Raw genomic sequence first — 19,103 nt, 5'->3', positions numbered from 1 at the left:
AGAGCGCCGTTTCTCCTCCCCTCTCCCCCGCCCGCCCGGGGCTGCCAGTACTCGACGTGGCGTCGCCGCCCTCTACCCTTACTTTGCGTGCGTGTTTGCGTGCGGCGGAGGTGGCGGCGCGGGCCGGTCGGAGTTCGGCGTTGCTGCCTGTGGTGCTCCTGTCGCTGCCGTCTCTGTCCGGCTGTCTTGGGCCACCGAGCGGACGAGACGCCGGCCACAGCACCTCAGCCCCGGACGCAGCTCCGCGCGGGGCCCGGCGGGAGGGTGGGCGAGCGCGTGTCGGAGGGCGCTGCGCGGGCGGGCGGGAGGGCGCCCCTGAGGGAAAGAGGCGGGGGCGGTGGGTCAGCCGCGGGCCGGGCCGGCCGGGGGATGTCGATGCCTGACGCGATGCCGCTGCCCGGTGTCGGGGAGGAGCTGAAGCAGGCCAAGGAGATTGAGGACGCGGAGAAGTACTCCTTCATGGCCACCGTCACCAAGGCACCCAAGAAGGTGCGGGGGCTCTGGGTAGCTGCGGGGTCCGGGCTGGGGCCTCGCGGAAGGGGCGCGAGCGAGCCCCGGGCCCGGGCTCCAGCTAGTTCGGGACTTTAGGGGGGAGGTTTGAGGGACCCTGGACGACTGAGGTGCTGTGAGGGGAGGCGGGTGAGCGGCCCCAGGCCGATCCCGAGCTGGAAACCCTGACCGCACTTTCCTTTGTCCCTCGGCTCTTAGTCTGGGATCTTTTCGAAACCCCACAGGGCTGGGCCTTAAAATTGCGGCTGACTTTTCCTGGACGAAGGGCCTGGAGGACGGGAGTGGGAGGGGGTGAACCACTAAGTCAGTTGACCCTTGTGACCAACCCCAGGGCAGGGGATGAGGGCGCTCCGAAAATCTCCCTTCAGGTGAGTAGGTAAATCTGGTAGTCCTTCTTTGGGTAAATCTTTGGGAGCAGTGGCCGGCTTATCCAACAACTGCGTGCGATCTTGGAGGCAAGGTGGAAAAATGCGTGGAGCTAATTCTATTATGCAGGTGAAACCATGAGGGCAGAGTGAAATTGAAAAGAAAACAGTGATTTTTGTCTTCTGTGGTCGTCTGGTTGCTTCGACATATGTAAGAAATTAACATTTGGAGGTTGGTGACAGCAGACACTGTCATGGATACAGGTTGATCGTAAAGTCATGAGAATAGAACACTTAAGCATCCCTTGAGAAAGGAGCTTGGGTGGGTTGGAAGGGTGGGTGGTAAGGAACGATTGCTCATTCTTTACTGCACTTAGGGAGGCAGAACAAGTTTAATCTGTTGTCCTGTGGGTTGAGCTCAGAAGACATCCTTCTAATTCTCTTACAGTGGGAGATTAAACGGCAACCTTTGGAGGTTTTAATCTAACCAGCTCTTAGTGGTGATATTAGGATCCCTAGTGCTTTATGAACATTTGCTGCCAAACATATCTTGACCTTCTGCATACCTGGCACCCAGTTAACAGTAGACCAGAGAACCTTTGCAGAGAGGTGACCTTTCTGAAACCGGTAAGAACCTGGATAAATATTTCCCTTCTGTACAAAGGCATGCATTGTTTGATGGGATGCACTGCTTGTATAAGCTGACCAAAGCAAGGTTTGCAGGAATAGTTACAGTCCTTCAGGCAGAACTAGTTAAGCTGTCATCAGTGGAAGAAATGATTTTTTTTTATTTTAAGGAAATTGATCTACCCAGAAATCAAATTCAGGATTGAAAAGGTCACCATCGTGAGCTTTAGCTTTGTCTACCCACAAAATTTAGATCTTACCAAGAATGTCTCTAAAAATGTTGTAGAAGATCCCTTAATTCTAAGGAGTCTCACTAACCTTATTTTTAGTGCTCTCAATTCAGCTGACTGCTTTGCTGGGGGAGTAACCCTTTGTAATCTGCAGTATATGGAGACAGAGTCATTGTCTTTATAAGTAGAATGCTTAAGGATAATACCTGTGGTGAGTTAAGGGGAAAGTGGGAAGGCCCTGGTACCCTAGTTCCCTGAAGTCTTTCTCTCCCCTTTTAGCCTGTTGTCTTTTGTCTAGTTACTTCAGGCATGTTTCTTACTTGCTTTTATTTTAGCAAGGCTTTATTCTTGCAAGTGCCACTATTAATAAGACAAACTTTGTATTGTAGATTGTAAATTCCATTAAGTCAGAGACTCGTGTTCAACCATTGTATCCATTGTGCCTAGCTCTGTACCAAGCATAATATAGTAGGTACTCAAATATTGATTGCCCACCTGGCTAACTAGTAATTGAGATGTCTGTATTGCTGCCTACAGGAATAAATATCCGTTTTCCTCTTTTCTTCCCAAGAGGAATATTGCTAATGTGTATTATTGTCAGCCAAGTGCTAATGATTTTAGAGACTCGTATTCCATTAGCGGAAAGGAGCAGTCTCTGCCATGAATGTAGGAAGACCCTATTGTAAGTTTCCATTTGCTAATAAATTTACCCCCGTGTTTCTTATTAATCTTGCTCTTTCTGAGCTTTGTTGTTTAGTATTTACACAGCACTTTGTGTTAAAGTGCTTTATGATGACTAATTACCCTTCCACTAGTAATGGTAAAAGGCATTTATTTAGTTAATGAGTTGATTGAGGACTAGTCAAGGTCATACAGCAAGTCCTAAGTAATCCTTTTTTTCATAGCTTCAGCTGAATCGGACACTATGATTTAAGTCACTGTTGTACTTCTGCCTTGTGTTGATAATGTAAGAAAACATGAGCAAAGAGAAAAAATTCTATCTTGGCATGTATTGAATGGTGTGAGAAAAAGACCTCTTCAAATGGTGCCGTCCTTCTCCTTTGAGGATTCCAGTGTGGCTCTAGACCAAGTAATCCTAGGATCATTGCAAGCCCTGAGGCCCCTCAGGAAATGAGGATATTTCTGGTGCCACTTGGAGGCTATAGGTTACTTCAGGGTGACCTTAATGGCCCTTAGTCAGATTAGATTCCACTGTAACTTGTGAAGTTTTATACACTTTGGGGAAGAGTGTATGTCCTTCAGTAAAAAGTATAGATACCAAGATTCGTCATCTATAATCATAGCTTACTCATTTTTGTATGCCCTGAGGTCTACTGCAGTACTATGTAGATAGTGGGACTTGTTGGTTTGATTCAAGGCTTAATCTGGGTGTCAGAAAGCCAAATGGGTAACATCTCAAGCAAGTGAATTTCTGTGCCTGTTTCCTCAATTGCCAAATAAGTGCTTTTTGTTTAGAGCAAGTGGAGATAGGTGTGTGTTGGGAGCTAAGATAGCAAAAATGGTTTTTAAAGAGAAGTCTATTGGTATACTTACATTCTTTCTCTTTAATGAGCATTTGAGATGGCTTTTATAACACAGGACACATGCAATATAGATAGGAAGTCAAAACTGTAGAAAAAAGGAAAACAATATTGTTAACCCTGAGGGCTAAGACAGTTGATGAGGCTGATCATCACATGCAACTCTAAGCTTCCTAGGAGTCAGAAGATGAAAGGAATCACAGAATTACAGTCTTATTAGCAGACATGGGAAATAATACACCAATTCCTCAGGGAGACAGCTTTTGCTGACACTAAGTTCTAAAGGAAATTTTCATGGGTCATTATTAATAGCTGTAGTGTGATTCACGTGTTAAGACTTGTTCATGACTGTCACTGGTGATTTCAAATGATATTGCTAGGGAAATTTGGGAGGGAAAAGGAGTCCTTGAGTTGTAAGGGCAGTGTACATTGTACTGCATCTAAAGAGGGTCCTTGTTCAGTGTTGGCATTTATCAGTGGAACCAAACAAGTCAGCAAGTTCCTCATCATCAGTGGGTATTTATTACTTTTTTCCTGCTACTTTGTGTTGCAGCGGTGATATTTGTCCTTGGGCCTTTGGAAATTGACATTGTATCAAGTTGTTTGTTTTTCTTCCTTTTTTTTTTTTTTCTGTAGAGTAAACCCACATCTCCAGCTTGATAGTGAAACCTCCTGAGAGACATGTTTCTCTGGAAAGCCAATCAGAGCATCTGCACTTCTGAATATTTGGGGGTACCCTCCAGAATGATACATTAGGCATTTAACCTAGGATCTATGCAGTCAGACCTTTACCACCAGCACAATAGGGAAAAGAAAAAACGCAAGGAACTACTTTTGCTTGTAGGATATTTGTAGAATGTATTTGAATAAAATATATACAGCACTAATTCTTCGGAAGGGTCAGCTGAGATTTAGGAAGCGTATCAGGTAGAGTCCCAGTGTTGACCTATTGGGTGGAATCCAAGATGATCCTCTTACCAGGGTTATGTAACAGCTCGTTCTTGGTGCAGTTTTGTAGAACTTACACCAGTATTAAGTGATTTGATAGATTGACATTTCCTATCTTCTCCACGTCATTAGTTTCTCTCACTTCTCTTTAGAGCAGCTACTGTTTTAGTGCTAATATTTGAATAAAAGCCAGGGGTATAAGAAGGTCTTACTTTTTTTTAGATTTTTCTACAGATATTGATTACCTTTCTTTTTTTTTATTTCATTCTGTTTAGTTAGTTAGACATTAGTTTCCATATTACTTTGTTGTAAGTTCCTTTAGATTTTTTGCTTGTAACAGAAATCTGTTCATTGTCTAGGTCTCTTGCTGGCAAGATTACAAATGTGAACCTTTTGTTTCATCACTGGATTTGGATCCAGTGTATGTTACCCAGTATAATATTCTTGTAAAGTTATTTATTAAAGCATATTTTGATACATAGATTCAGGTAGATCTTTAGTTGCCTGTGACTCAGAAAAGTTTACTCTGCCACCTCAAGTAATCATAATCTGTAAACAAGCACTTTAATGCCCTCTTAGGGCTGTTATTTAAAAGAACTGGCCAATAAAGGAGAATCAGATATACCTACTGTTTCTCAAGTTTGGAAATTTGAGTGTTAAAATTTTATAAAGAAGGATCATCCTTATTATACTGGGTATAATAATTCAGAACACATCACATTGAGATGGTCAGAAGCATCCTCCTCAGGTGTATGAAGAAAAGGACATTTGCATAGACCAGATTTCAGTTTTTTCCTTAAATGCAAGAATCCAAAGTTAAAGACAGATTCTTACCACAAATCTTCCTTCCAACTCATGTCAATATTATCAGTCCCTTGCATATGGTAAGCAATTAAAAATTCATATAACTGTGAATTCTGTTCTGATTCTGTATTTCCCTTGACTCATTCAGGTAGTTCTCTTGCTACCCCACTGTTGTTTGGCTGTTACATAAGACCTCTTTAACTTCCAGTAGTACAATGTAAGGTAAGCACTTGATTTTTGGAGTGAGATTTACCTTCTGCCTCTACCATCTCAAAGCTGTCTGACCTTTGGACAAGGGACTTCTCCTGTCTGAGCTTCCGTTTTTTTAATCTGTGAAATGAGGAATAATGATAGTACTACAGGATTGTTGAGGGGGTTAGCATTTAGTAAATACTATTTGATAAATATTGACTCCTTTATAACTAGAGTGACCATATGCCCTGGTTTGCTTAGTACAGTTCTGGTTTATACCTGTTATTGCAGCATACTATTCAGTGAGTGCCTCCTTACACTCTGAAAAGTACCCTGCTTTATATGGAATTTTAGAATATTCTTAAAGAGCCAAAACAAAGATGTTTCTATTGGAATATCTTCAACAGGAAAAAAATTTCCCTGACAAAAATGTTTTATGTAGAGCTTACACCTATTGAACACTGTAATATTTGTTGATTTCCAAGAGGTACGTAGACAATGGGAGAACTTGGAGCTTGTAACAGAAATGAGATTTGCTCTACTCCCCCACCTCATTCTGCATACCATACAACATACCCATAGAATATGGGCATTTGTCAGACACTGGCCTTGCTGAGTCCACTTTATTTCCTCAACCTGCAATAGTTTGGGAGTCTTCCCAAGCTAGACTCCTTGAATCACATGAAACAACTCTAGAGGCTCTTCTGAGCTGTGACTTTATCTTTGTAAATAGTCACCTTCAGATCCCATCCATGTGTACTCCAACTTCCTCTGCCATTTACTGTTTCTCTCTGCCCTAAACAGCCTGCTCCTAATTGTGTGTAGCTGATTTTCTTCTGCAGAAATGTATGGCCTTTGCTCCACAGCAATTACAGAACTAGGGTGGAGCACCCTTTGCCTTTGTTGACACTCACAGTGGTTTCATTTTTGTTCCTATCTCTGTTCAATTTTTCTAAAGGATTCAGTCAGGTGCCTTAATCTCAGAATGTATATAGTGATTGGTACTGCTTATCAGTACATAATGGGGCTTAATCATTTACCAACTAGGCAGGACACAAAGTAAAGAAGTTTACTGACCTGCTGGTGAAAGGTAGTATCTGGCATGCTGGAGGAGAGATAGGGAAAGGACTTTGACAGAACTGCAAATCTAGGACTGAGCATGTTCCTGCTTTCTTGCTTTGAAAGCCCCAGTGCCTCAGCTAATGTGCCTCTGTATTAAACCTCTAGGGCGTAATGGGCTTTAAATGTTCTCTTTTACCAGCCCAGCCAGTTCAGTTCTTTTAAAGTGGACACCCTGTACTTAGTTGTATGCTAGAAGTGAGGCTTAAACAGAAGGGATTTGTTCACTGTTCCATGCTATTCGTCTTGGACCTGCCTCAGGCTTAGTTCTTTACAATCTGAAGAATTGCCCAGCTACAACAAGCCCTGTTGTTTATATATTTTTCTCTTCTCTCCTGAACCTGTGTGTGTACAATAGCATCAGTGGAATCCCACTGAGCCTATGCGCTCAAGGTGCCAAGGAATATGCTAACATGCTGATCTGCAGTGTGCGCAGCCCCGTGAACTAGATGGTGAATTGGTGAGTAGCAAAATGAAGGGGCTGAAGGCCTGGAGCAGATGAGCGTGACCATGTTTTTCATTCATTTTGGCCTCCTGAATGAGGCTATCCATATCACTGTGTATTGAGCATTATCAGGATTTTGGAAGTTGTGTTTTTAATGAATGGCTCCAACTCTTTTAGCACTTATTAATTGTATTAAGGTGAACCTTTGGAGCACAGATTTCCATGGGCATAATGGGAATTACTTTATTCCCCCACCCCTGCTTCCCTCGCAGGCCTGGCTTGACCTTAAGTCAAAGTTTTTAGGCTGTGAGCTATGGTTTTAGGATTCTGAAATCAAAAAGAGGACTATTAGGAAACTTAGTAGGAAAGATTCTGCTCTGCCTTCTTTGACCACCCCCAGCTTGTTTCCTTCCCCAAAGGCTTTTAAAGAAAATCTGTTTGGATTCTTGTGATGGTTAGCTTTATTTTGGAGATGTAGAAAAGAGCAGTTCACCTTGAATTCTCAAAGTGCACACCCATCTCTTTATGATTTCAGAAGAGAGGTCAATAAGTAGACAAATCTGTGTGAAAGGTAAAAAACTTAAATAGATTGCTCTTGCACCAGTTTAAGGGAATGCTCCTGAGATATGCACTGTATTAGAGGCTCTAAACATGGTTCTTAATCTTTTGAGTGACAGATCCCTTTAAAACTCTTTTAAAAATCACAGTTCTTTCCTTAGGAAAATTCAGGAGCACAAAAACGTACATACAGTTTCAGAGGATTCATGGGACTCCCTGAAACTCATCCATGGATCCTGAGTTTAAAAACCCTGATTTAGAAAGGTAGGCCTCTGAGCCATAGGTTCAGAAACAGACAAGATTAAGTTTCCAGCGTGCAGTTTGTCCTTGGACAAAACTGCAGTTGTTGGTGTTCTTCGTCACCCTCCTCTTTGGGATGCTTCTAAGCTTCCCAAGAGACTCGTTATCAGTGCCTTGAGGGTTCAACCCAGGAACTTATGCACACTGAAACCAGCATTTCAGCAGCTTTTGGGTTTTTTTTGTGCTATCTCAACCCCACCGCCCTTCATATGAACTGTTGGTGCCCCTAAAGCTCCAGAGCTGATCCCATAGGAGTGTTTAGAAGAGAAAGCTCACGTACTAGACTGAGTATCAAAACTAAACAAAATAACTTGCTCCTCTGTGTCTCAAAAATAGGTTTGATATCAATGTAGTACTTCTCAGACTGTTCACAGGACTGACTTGGTATGTGAATCTTATTTTCCTTTTGATTTCTCTAAGCCAAATGTATTAAGGGCAAGTATCATATCATATATATGTATAGTATGTAGTGCCTGGCACATAATACTGTTAATAAGTGTTTATTGAGTAAAATATTGTGAGATGGTTATCCCTAGGAGAAAGTGAGTTGGACTTAACCTGGTGGCTTTGGCTCACTTTCCCCTTTAGTTAGCCAGGTTGTTTTTCTAACTTAGACCCCTCCCACGTGGGTGATAGTGGAGTACCAAGAATTGCAGGTAAGAAATTGAAGAGATTTTCCAACAGCTTAGTAGATCCCTTTATAATGCCAGAAATGGGAGGTAAGGGAGGAAACTGCTGAGAATTTGTGGCCCGAGGCATCTTAGCCCAGTATCGTGAGAACCACAAGGCCATAGGCTTGAAGGTTCGAGGATCCTTAGACATAATGGGGAAGGTAATTTGAATTTCCCATCAAGTTTTAAACCCTTAGCATTAGGGACACTGCCCAAAGTTGAAACTGGTGTACTGGTTTATTCTTGATTTAAGCTTACTCTTAGGGTGTTTGAGATTTGGGGCCAGTGATGAGTTGAACAGTTTCATTTTGGAATCAGTGTTGGAGTTCTAAAAGTAATAAATAACAGCTCTGCCTGGCAGGGCTAAGCAAATTTCTGATTCTTCTCATTCTGCAGCTGTGGCTGCCCCTTCTGAACCAGAGGCTGAGCTCAGTGCTCAGAAGCTCTATGTGCTCTTGTATTTGAAGCACACCTTCTTCAGAGTCACAGTCTTCTGGGAAAGTGCTTGTCCTAACCAGGAACTCAGGCTCTAGTTGGGACTGGGAATTCTGTGTGAGTTCTTTTCCCTAAAGTATGTAACCTAGGCAAGATTCAGGGGAAAGGAAGACCGCCAGAATTTTGTAGCTTTGGAAGTAGAAATCTGTGTTTCATACTGATGGCAAATGTGTTCTGTTGTTCTGGTAACTAATTCAGTTTCCTGTGGGTGTCCAGGTGGTATCCAGCTTCTAATACAGTACTTGAGTTTTTAGAGTCTAGAGCACCAGACTTCTTTGCAGGCAAGACATGAAGATTCTCAGTATTCAGCTCTTATAGAGAATAGCCCAGCTGGCTTCTCATGCTGGACTAGATGAATTGTGAATGTTAATTATACTGATCAATACAGTGGCCTTGGTAACAGGCTTGTAGCTGCTGTAGAATCTGTTTACTTCAGATCTGTAACAGAAAAGACACCAAGCTGGTTGGGAACACGGTGTTCTAAGTGTAACAAACGTATTGCAAGTCCAAGGAAAATGCGCACTAGAGGGACTGGCCCTATTGCACCCCTTCCCCAGGATTTCCCAGAGAGAAACATTCCTCTGGGGGTGGTTTCTGTTCTTCTTTGCCAGTTGAGAATGAATTGAGGTTGGCAGAGGCTTGGTTTTTACTATAGTGAGGTAAAGGATGTTTACAAATCACAAGGTTGGCAGCCTGAAGAGCACATATGTTGGGAGGCATCTCATTTCTATACCTGGTTTGTAATTAGGAGTAGAGAGTTGATGGGATTAGTTTCAACCCTTGTGTTCAGGAGAAGGAACCCCTCGTACTTGGGGAGTAGAGGGTTCAGAATTCTGCACATTCTTTTCTGACTCCACAGGGAGAGGATTAGCTGAGCATTGGGCATGTTTGGAATGAGAGCACCTTGCCAATTTTTACTGAATTTGGACCAACCCATTGTAAAAATACAGTCTCTCTTCTTCAGACAAGCTCTTTGTCGTGTTCTCCTAAACCCTTGTGGATCCATCTGATGGATTGTCTGTAGCTGACAGATGGAGTTAATATTAAAGGTAGATTCTGTACTTCTTTGGCCTTACTTGTCTCTGAACGATACTAACTCATTTGTTCCCTGTGTTCCTTGAGTCACTTTAACAGGAGCTTGATAGACTCTGTGTGCTTAGTATTTGCTTTCTCAGATCCTGCTTAGATTGTCTCAGATCAGTCCTTCTCATGGAGTGGGAAGGAATGAAAAGTATCAGTCACTTATGGAGCTTTTTCAAAATATTCGTTACTGGGGCCCTAATCTAGACCTACTTAATCAGAATGGGGCGGGATTAAGGGTAAGGGGCAGGTGGAGAATGGGATGGTATGTGCATTTTGGAACAGCTTCCTCTGCCCAACTTGAGAAATCTCAGATTTAGAACTACTCTTAGATTATCTAGCAAGGCTAGCCAAAATTATTGTGAAATCTGATATCGGGATGGTAATGCAGCTGCCAGCTATCTTAGATGACTTTGGCCATGAGGAAAATCTTGGGCCTCATGTGAGAGGTCCTGAAAATATCCCATACTTACTCTTCTTTTCCAAAGTATTCAGAGTAAGCAGTGATCAGAAATCATGCAACCCTCTCAGCTCAGGATTGAGCACCTTCTGTGTCCACACTTAGGATACATCAGTGAACAAAACAAATGTCCGTATCTATCCTGTGGAGTTTACATTCTTGTGAGGTTATTATTTGGGTCATGTAAATCTAATTAGTGGTTCCAGCCATTTGGGGTTTGGAGCCCTATCAGAGCTCTGCTTATCTTCCAGATAAATGTGCATTATCTGTAACAATTTGCATATAAGGGGAGTTGGCAGCCTGAAGCCCATCCATGGACCCCAGGCTAAAGACCTAGAAAGCTTGCCTAGAATTGAAAATGTAGTGATTAGAATAAAGCCAGGCTGTGAGTTTGGGTGTTTGGACATACCTCCTAGACAAACTAGGTTGTATTTTCTTCATCTGTACAACTAAGGCAATGTGCAAAGAACTCGGAGGTGAAGTCTCTAGAAGAAGTATAAGTATAAAAAAAATGTCCAGACCTCCACTAAACCAACAACATTTCTTTAGTCTGTGTTCTCTTTGAAATGCTAAGAATGATTTTGACTCTGTCCCCATTCCCACCTGTAGCTTCTGGTTGGCTGAGCTTCTTGGACTCAGTGGATTAAAAGTCGAGTCATATGAGAATTTCCTTAACATGATAATTCATCTTGTAAACTCCTGGACTTAAAGTGATAGTAAAATTATAAAGGACTTGAGAGGACATTTTAGTGAAATTCTGGCTTCAAAACACAGAAAATCACAGGAGGAGTTGATTGAGGGGCTGAGGAAACAGCCAAAGAGTAAAGATTGGAGAAAGATGATAGGAAAAAAAGAGGGCAGCACTCAGAAATACAGTTGACTTAAGCTGTCTGCCAGGAGAGCGGCTTCCTCCTTAAGCCAAAGTGAGTGGACTTGAGACCTAGATTTAAAAAAAAAAAAAAAAGATTCCTTTTTAGTCTCGAAGGGTCTGTCACTGTTGCTTTATTATCAAATAGAACTCAGGGATAAAAGGGGAGGTGGGGGTGGGTGGTATAGCTCAGTGGTAGAGTGCATGCCTAGTACCACTCAGATTCAATCCCCAGTACCACCATGAAAATAATTTTTTAATGAATTAATAAACCCAATTATCTCACCCCACCAAAAAAAGAGGGGGAGAGAGGGAGGGCAGATAAGGTTTGCTTTATTTATACCAATATTAATATGTCTCCATCCCTAGAAAAGTTGGTGTTTGACTGGAACAAATGGCCAAACTGTGCCTCAGATGGTTTGTGGGTAACATGTACTGTAGAAACATGAATGAAATTTCCTTAGAGGCAACAGGAGAAAGAGTTATGTAGAAAGGACATGACTAAATTTAGAAGTTGGCACACAATGAGCATGCAGAGTCCCATGCCAGTTCTACCTTTACCTCCCTGAAATCTGACCTTTAGTATAACCATAGGCCAAGACCTCTTTAAGGTGATCTTTACAGGGATAGTCTTGCCTGAGATCTAGGAAGAACTTTCCAGATCTACCCTGAGGAATTGCTAATCAAGTGCTGTATTCAAGGCCTTCCAGGCCAAGCTCCTATAAATTCAGAGCCCTTTGGAGAACAGAGCTGACAGTCCTAGAGGAGCCAGGAGACTAGATGGTTCCGGTTGTAACTGTTTTCCAGCACATGTAAAAAATTATTCTACATGAAACCTTACAGCCTGCTATTAATATGAAGATGTCTCATTGTTAGCTCAATGATATGTTAAAGCCAAACTAGCTAATCTAGGGGAGGAATATAATCATACCACTAATTATCTTTAGTTTCTGTTTTTAAAGAAGCCCTTTAAAATGGTCAAAGGAAATTCAGGCTTCTCTTCTCGGGACTGTTTAGATTTGTTTTGAGGTTCTATTCAGCTTGTGAAGCTAATTATTAAAACCTGCTACTCAGTTTTTGAAAAAATCCTGCTGTTCTTAAAAAAACAGAACAGCCAGAATTTTTATTCTTTATTCATTAAATGAGTGCTTTAAATAATGTCTGCCATGGATATGAAACCAAGATTCAGTAGTCGTATATCATGTCACTTAAATCCAGAATATTTCAATAAAATTAATAACCTTACAAGAACTTTTTTAAGTCGTAGTAGTCAGAGAAGTGGCACCAGAAAGTGGGAAAGCATCAATAACAAAATGTAAAAATTGTTTTATCTAAAAATTTTAGTTGGGGTCCCCAAATTTATTATAACTCATGTTGAATTGGGAAAATCCAGCATTACCAGATCTTCCAAACATGTTATAAGGTGTGACGTGACTTGGACTGGGTGCTGTTTGAGCGGTACACCACAGATGAGAAAGGAGCCTAGTAGAATGGTCTCAATTTAAGAGCATAAAGAAGAGTTATTGTGTGAAAGAAAAGTTCCCCTATCACCATTCTGCACAGGATAAATAAACTCCCATAAAAAGCACATTTAAAATATATTCTCTGGTGCAGGTTTTAAAACATTATCATTTCTTATGAAAATAGCCAGCAGGTTTCCCAGATGACCAAAAAAAAAAAATTATTGGTCAGTTTTAACCATACCAAATAGAAAACCCCCTTGTGGAAATAAATATAGGGGGAATTTTAAAATTGCTTTTGATTCCAATAGGAAACTCTGGTCATTTCTTTCATCGTAGTAAAGTGTCAGGATTAGGTTGCCCGTACATTCTCTTCCTCAAAAGACAGTTGAAAGTATGTGGCAGAGTGGAGCTTTTTGCTTCCACAATGTTTGGGCTCTGCTATTTTCTTCTCACCCTTTCCAAATCTAAGCAGCATTATCCCTCAATGACATTTTATTGGCAACTTTAAAATATTACTTTTCTTTGCATCATTTCACTTTTATCAATCTGGATTTTGGAACTGAAAGAATTCTTTTCTCTCTCCAAGCTCACAAATGTTTATCTGGTACTCTAAGTTCAGACAGCTTTAGGGCAGTAGTAGACTGTTACGTAAACTAACCTCTTGAAAATAAATGGGAAAGCTGCTGTTTCCCCAGCCTGTTCCAAAAGAAGGATAGTACTGTTCTTGTAGAGATTTTTTTTTTCTTGCTTTTTGCTTTAAAAAAAAAAACAAAACTCAATATTGGTAGCAAATGGCCTTGAGCAAGTCACTTAACCGCTACGCCTATTCTGTTTTGTCATCTGTGAAGGATAGATCCAGCAGTCAAAGGATTCCAAAATGTTTTGAAAATACAAATCCTCTATAAGAAAATATTAGCCATGAGCCACAAATGTTGAAGCAGACTGTTTAAATTAGAGAGAATAGAAATGTAGGCACTTACAAAGGACTTTGGTTTTCACCATACTAATAAGTACGGATTTCAGACTTACAGTCAACGTGTGCTATCAGGTGGTTTTACTTGTTCTTTATATCCAAGATTTAAACAATGGCTTGAAAAACATTTAGATCAGTGATATTCTAGCAGTGTTATTGGTAAAATTTGCTGAAGAACTTTTCCTATACAAAAGTTCATTTTGACTTTTTGGTTTACCATACAGCCTAAAGTGAGAGATCTTTATCCTTATGCATCTGTCCACGTTGCTCATTAGAAAATAGCTAATAAGAAAGTCGTTGGTCAGGAAAACCCAAACTGTTTTATTATTATCTGAGAGAGAGTAGGGGAATTTTACCGTCTTCATTCTGGAGCAACAGGTAGCTCTTATTTCTAAATACCTCCAAAGAAGTTATAGTCTGCATTTTGTTTCAACCAGCTTGTTTCTTATAGGCTACCTAAGGTCAGGATTTCATACTGAGACTTTTACCTAAAATTGAACATGAAATGTCAATTTAGAAAGCCAAGAAGATGGCAGATACTGCCTCTCTAGAATGAAAAATAGAATTATGTTTTTAATGTGATTGATTATCTTTGATAGTTCTTGTCTGTGTATTATGTCCCTAGTCTCTCCTCCTAGAGGCTTAATATTTTGTGTTTTGTTTTTAAGAGCTGTGCAAACTAAAGCTCATTGTAGCTGATCTTTAAAGTGGTTTCACCTTGTCATTTGAACTTGAGAAAAATAACTGCACAATGGATTCTGAAAGGTCTCATTAAGCCGCTCACCTTTAGAAACAATACCTGTTAACTAGATAGTTGCTATTTAACATTAGCTCTTTTAAATTAGATTATGTTATCTAATACTGAATTGATGGGTTTTTCCTCCCTTGAGCCTATGCTTGATGGGAAGCAGTGGATGGTGACTAAAAAAGTGATACGGTTTCTGTGTCATTAACCTTTGTTGAGTGTTAGTCTAGGTTCTGAAAGCTGACTCTCATACACTCAGCTGCTGCTTATTGGGAGCTACGTGTATTTATTCTGTCATATCACAAGAGGGGTTCACTCACTCAAGCGGATATATGAAGAGGGTTTGAATTTGTAAAATGTAGCTGGCTTTCAACTTTACTTAAGCTAGACTTCCAGATCAAGAAGGACGAATTGTTCTTATAACAACTGCAATCTTGTTCCTTCTTGGTAAGCTAAGAAATTACACAGATAGCATTTACTCAGCTTACGTGGCCACCTTCCAAAATGCCACAGACTTCGTTTTCCTTTTGGAGCTGTCCCCTGATGGCTTGCTTTCAGTGTTAACTTTTCTTCTCATAGAAATTTGTTTGGAGAATACAGATTTACCTAATTTGTAAGCAGTTGAAAAGTTTCCATCTTAAAGAACATCCCAGCATACCTTGTGAGCTTCACTTAAAATCAACATTGGCTTTAGAGAGGATTGCAAATTAAGGCTAATGACTTTATTACAAACATATAAGGTGAACAGTAGTAACCTGGCTCGATCTTTCCCAGCATTCAAGAATTATTGATTTTTATACTCTGTGAACCAATGCAAAGTGATTTCCAAGTGGAAGAAAAAAAGGTGCAGAGTATTTTGCCATGCTACCTTTTGAGGAAGGAAGAGAGGGAAAATATGAATATAAATACATATTTGCTTTTTCTGCCTCCAAAAATGAACATAAGAAAGATAAACCAGGAACCAATAAAAATGGGAGAGTGGAACAAAGTTAAGGGATAGGAATGGAAATGAAACTTCTTTGAGTCTACCTTTTAAACTTTTGAGTCATGTTTATATGTCAAAAAATAAAATCAGGAAAAAGGAAACCCTGAAATTGCTTGTAAACAGAAACAAATGAACCTAAATACATATTAGGAAGGTTACAATCACCCAGGAAACAGTACTTTGACCATACATCTTTGTGACATACATTCTAAGGACAAAAAGAACTTCAGTGAAATACAGTTCACTGTGTAATTTATTGTTAATAGTATTAGTCTTGTAATTTTGAAATTATTTTATATTTTATAAAGCAAATAAGTAAGTATTTTGTTGCTATTAGAGACTGAGATTGTCATCATAAGAGAAAAGAGACAGAAATAGCAAAATTAAAAGTTAAAAAAATGTTAAATTTGAAATAGAAATATCAATAAGAACCCATGAGTAAAACAAAAAGATTTGTTTCTCTACTGAATAACCCAGAAGCACTGACATCTCTTATAGCAACTAGCACACCTTATACCCAGATTTTAGTTTTTAAATACCATTCCCCAGTGAAAGAAATCAGGGCTCCTTGGAGAAATGACTGATTCTAGGTCTGAAGTGCAGGAAGAACAAGGTGAGCCTGTTGTAGCTTCTTATATCAGAAGGAAAGGAAGCATTTAAATGAGATCGTGTCAAAAGAAGAATCACAGCTTGAAAGAGGCTCCTACTGGCCCAATTTGGGACAATTGGAGCACTCGGTGCACTCATGTAATTGAGTATAACGTATTGGATAAATAAAAATGTGAATGAAGAGTAAGGAAGAAAAAAGAGTGAAAGAGAAAGAAGGCAAGCTTTTCTTTATGATAGAACACCAGCTAATATATGTAGAAGGAATGATAGAAAAAAAATCATGATTCTCTCCTCCCCAATATAATTGGCTCAGGCAAATATTATGAACAGATGGTAAAGTCACTAGGGAACAGGACATTCACAAGCTGACAAGTATCACCCCACAAATTAACCTTTACTTGCAATGGAGAAAATATACCTTTCAAAGACTAATGTTACCACTTTAACCAAGGGTCCAGTTTGGTGTCCCTAATAGAGAAGTGTATAACATCATTATGAAATATTCTTGCCAAATTTTAGCCTCTTTCTAATCAAAACTCACCGAACTTCCAGGTTACAGGAAGGAAACAATCTGAAAAATTCAAAATATAGCAGATTCTATAAAAGCAGTTGGCTTGGACTCTGAGAAGAAGAGTCAGTACCACAAGGGCGGGAAAAAAAGTAGGAGGACTGTTCTAAATTAGCAGAGACTAAAGGAACCTAATCGTCAAATGCATTTAATGAACCTTAATTCCATTCTGGGTTGGAAGAGTTGTGGAGGCTGTTGGGTCTACAACCATGAAGGATATTCTTGAGAAAATTAAGTGTTTGAATACAGACTGGATATTTGATAACACAGAATTTTGTTAATGCTCTCAAGTATGATAATAATATCATGGTTTTGTAGGAGAATATCCTTGTTCTTAGAAGATGCATTCTGAAGAATTTATTGTGAATTTTTGTATTTGCAACTTTTTTTTTTCTTTTTTGCAGGACTGTTTGAAAGTATGCATATATAGAGAGAGAAACTTAACATGGAAAATGGAAAGATTCAATCTAGGTGGAGGGTATACACATGTTCATTATATTATCAAATTTTTTATATGTTGAAAGTGATCATAATAAAGTTGGAAAAATATATAGAAAGTGTAACAGTAGTGCCAGGGCGGGTGCAGTGGGAGGAACTTTGGTGTATCACTGAAGTTATGGGTATATTCCTGGAACCTAGATTTCTTCAGTCACCTGTACAAAGAAAAAAACTTTTTTATCCTAGAGTTAATAATAATTCTATGTCAGGAGTAAAAGAAGAATGACTGGCATGTTTTCATAGAATATTGTTAAGTGGATTAAAGATGAGGGAAGTAGAGACAGGCCAGGTAATTGGACGGGTAGTTAGCTAAATAAGCATTGAAACATAGCCCAGATGCTTATGTTCTGTTGCAGTTTGTGGTTTTCAGAAGATTAGGAAGCCTTTTGTCTTGTTGCCATTTGTTAAACCTCTTCATCTTCTGGTTGGCAGTTGGAGTCTCAGATCACTCATTTCCACTAGAGCACTTTAGGAGATAATAGAAAGCCAGAGTGCGTTGTCTGATATGAAGAGAGGAGGAGGAGCTGATAAGGCTAAAACCATTCTTTGGTAGAGTTTTTCAAGCTTTATATTCCTTCCTCACCATTTAAGTGGCTCCGTGGTATGGGCCCTGGTGTTGCCTCACCCCTGGTTCCTGCCAACATTGGAGAAAGATCAGGTTGAGTCCCATTTTAAAAGGAGTGTTTCTTCTGCCTGTGGAATTAGATTCTAGCGCTATGTGTGTGTTATATCCTGTTACTGTTGAGAGAGATGGGTGGAGTGGGGGAGGGAGATGTGTACTGTGATTAGTCAGCTTGCCCACTCCCTCCCTCTAGAAACTCAGGCTCCACCTGGGGAAACTGACAACTTAGGAAACTTGAGATAGGGAAGGAGGACAGGGAGCAGCCCAAACCTGCTGAGTGTCAGAAGACTGGTTTTTGCACCGGGGAATAGAAGATTTGACTGGAGGTGGCTGTGGATTTGACTCTGGCCTGAGATCGATTCCTTTGAGATAAGCTCTTTTCAGGTGGTGTATCTGAGGGCAACAAGTTGGAAAGGGGATGCCCTTCAATCTTTGGGATAGTTCTCTTGCCTAATTGAAAGTCTGAAAGACATTCAGACTTTTATAGTTCTTGTACCAAGAAATTGGTGTTTATTGATAACTGTTTCTTTGGATTCATCTGAAATGGAAATCAGACTGATCAGTGGTGAGTATCAAGAAAAGGTCTTGCACCTCTTTAGGCTGACAGCCTTACTCTCTTCTTTTCCTCTGAAGAAAGAGCATGTAAGAGTAGAATCTGTGGAAGAAAGAATAAATTAGCCAAAAGATGTGTGAAAGAGGTATTAGAAAAGATGTGGTAGGAATCCTGGAAGGGATTAATAACTGAATTTGTTAAAATTTCTAGCTTCTGATGTCACTTTTTTGCTTAGTTTCTAAGTGTTAGCTTGGAAATAGGGTGACCATAATTTTTAAATAGAAAAAATTGCACACACAATATGCTACAGATAGTGGGACATTGCATAAATTTGAGAATGTCTCAGAAAATCAGTAGTGTACTAGAAGAGGAATACGGGCCCTTCTAATAATCCTCAGCAATAAGGAGGACCAGTGTCTCTGTAATCACTTCCAAGCTATGCTTGCTTAATGATCTGTTTTCCTAGTAATTGCTCTTTACCTTTGAGCCTAGTTCTTCACCCTTAGGAGGAAACTTTCTGAAGAAATTAAAAGCTGTTGTGAAATAACAGATTTAGTAAGATGTCTAGACTAACCTCTGATTTTTGGAGGCCCAAGTTAAACAATATCCAGATAAGTCTGTGAAGAGTACAGCATTTAGCATGTTCCTGAAGAAGCAGTGAAATTCTGTGATGAAGCCATTTGTGTTATCATTACACTGTGATTCAAAACATATCTACAGATATAAAGGACCATATTACCTTTCATAGCTCTTAGAATATCACTGGAGTACTTTGTTAGTACCTACCAAATGTGTTGACTAGAAGAATATAATACTTTGCCTATTATCTTGATCATCATCTGTTGGATATAGTGTCATAGTGGAATGCTGATGG

General features: G+C 40.0%; 1 protein-coding gene across 1 annotated transcript in view; it reads left to right on the top strand.

Annotated features, from left to right (window-relative positions):
* The first annotated feature begins 5 nt into the window (after positions 1-5).
* Positions 6-19,103, top strand: part of AHCYL1 (adenosylhomocysteinase like 1) — a 36,971-nt gene continuing 17,873 nt past the window's right edge. The window contains exon 1 of the mRNA XM_006197424.4: positions 6-489. Coding sequence (XP_006197486.2) covers positions 370-489 — 120 coding nt within the window. The 5' untranslated portion in view covers positions 6-369. The remainder of the gene's footprint in view (positions 490-19,103) is intronic.

Source organism: Vicugna pacos, chromosome 9 (genome assembly GCF_048564905.1).
Source record: "Vicugna pacos chromosome 9, VicPac4, whole genome shotgun sequence".
Classification (NCBI taxonomy): Eukaryota; Metazoa; Chordata; class Mammalia; order Artiodactyla; family Camelidae; genus Vicugna; species Vicugna pacos.
Note: the sequence above shows the minus strand (reverse complement) of the source record. Positions and strands in the feature narration are given on the sequence as shown.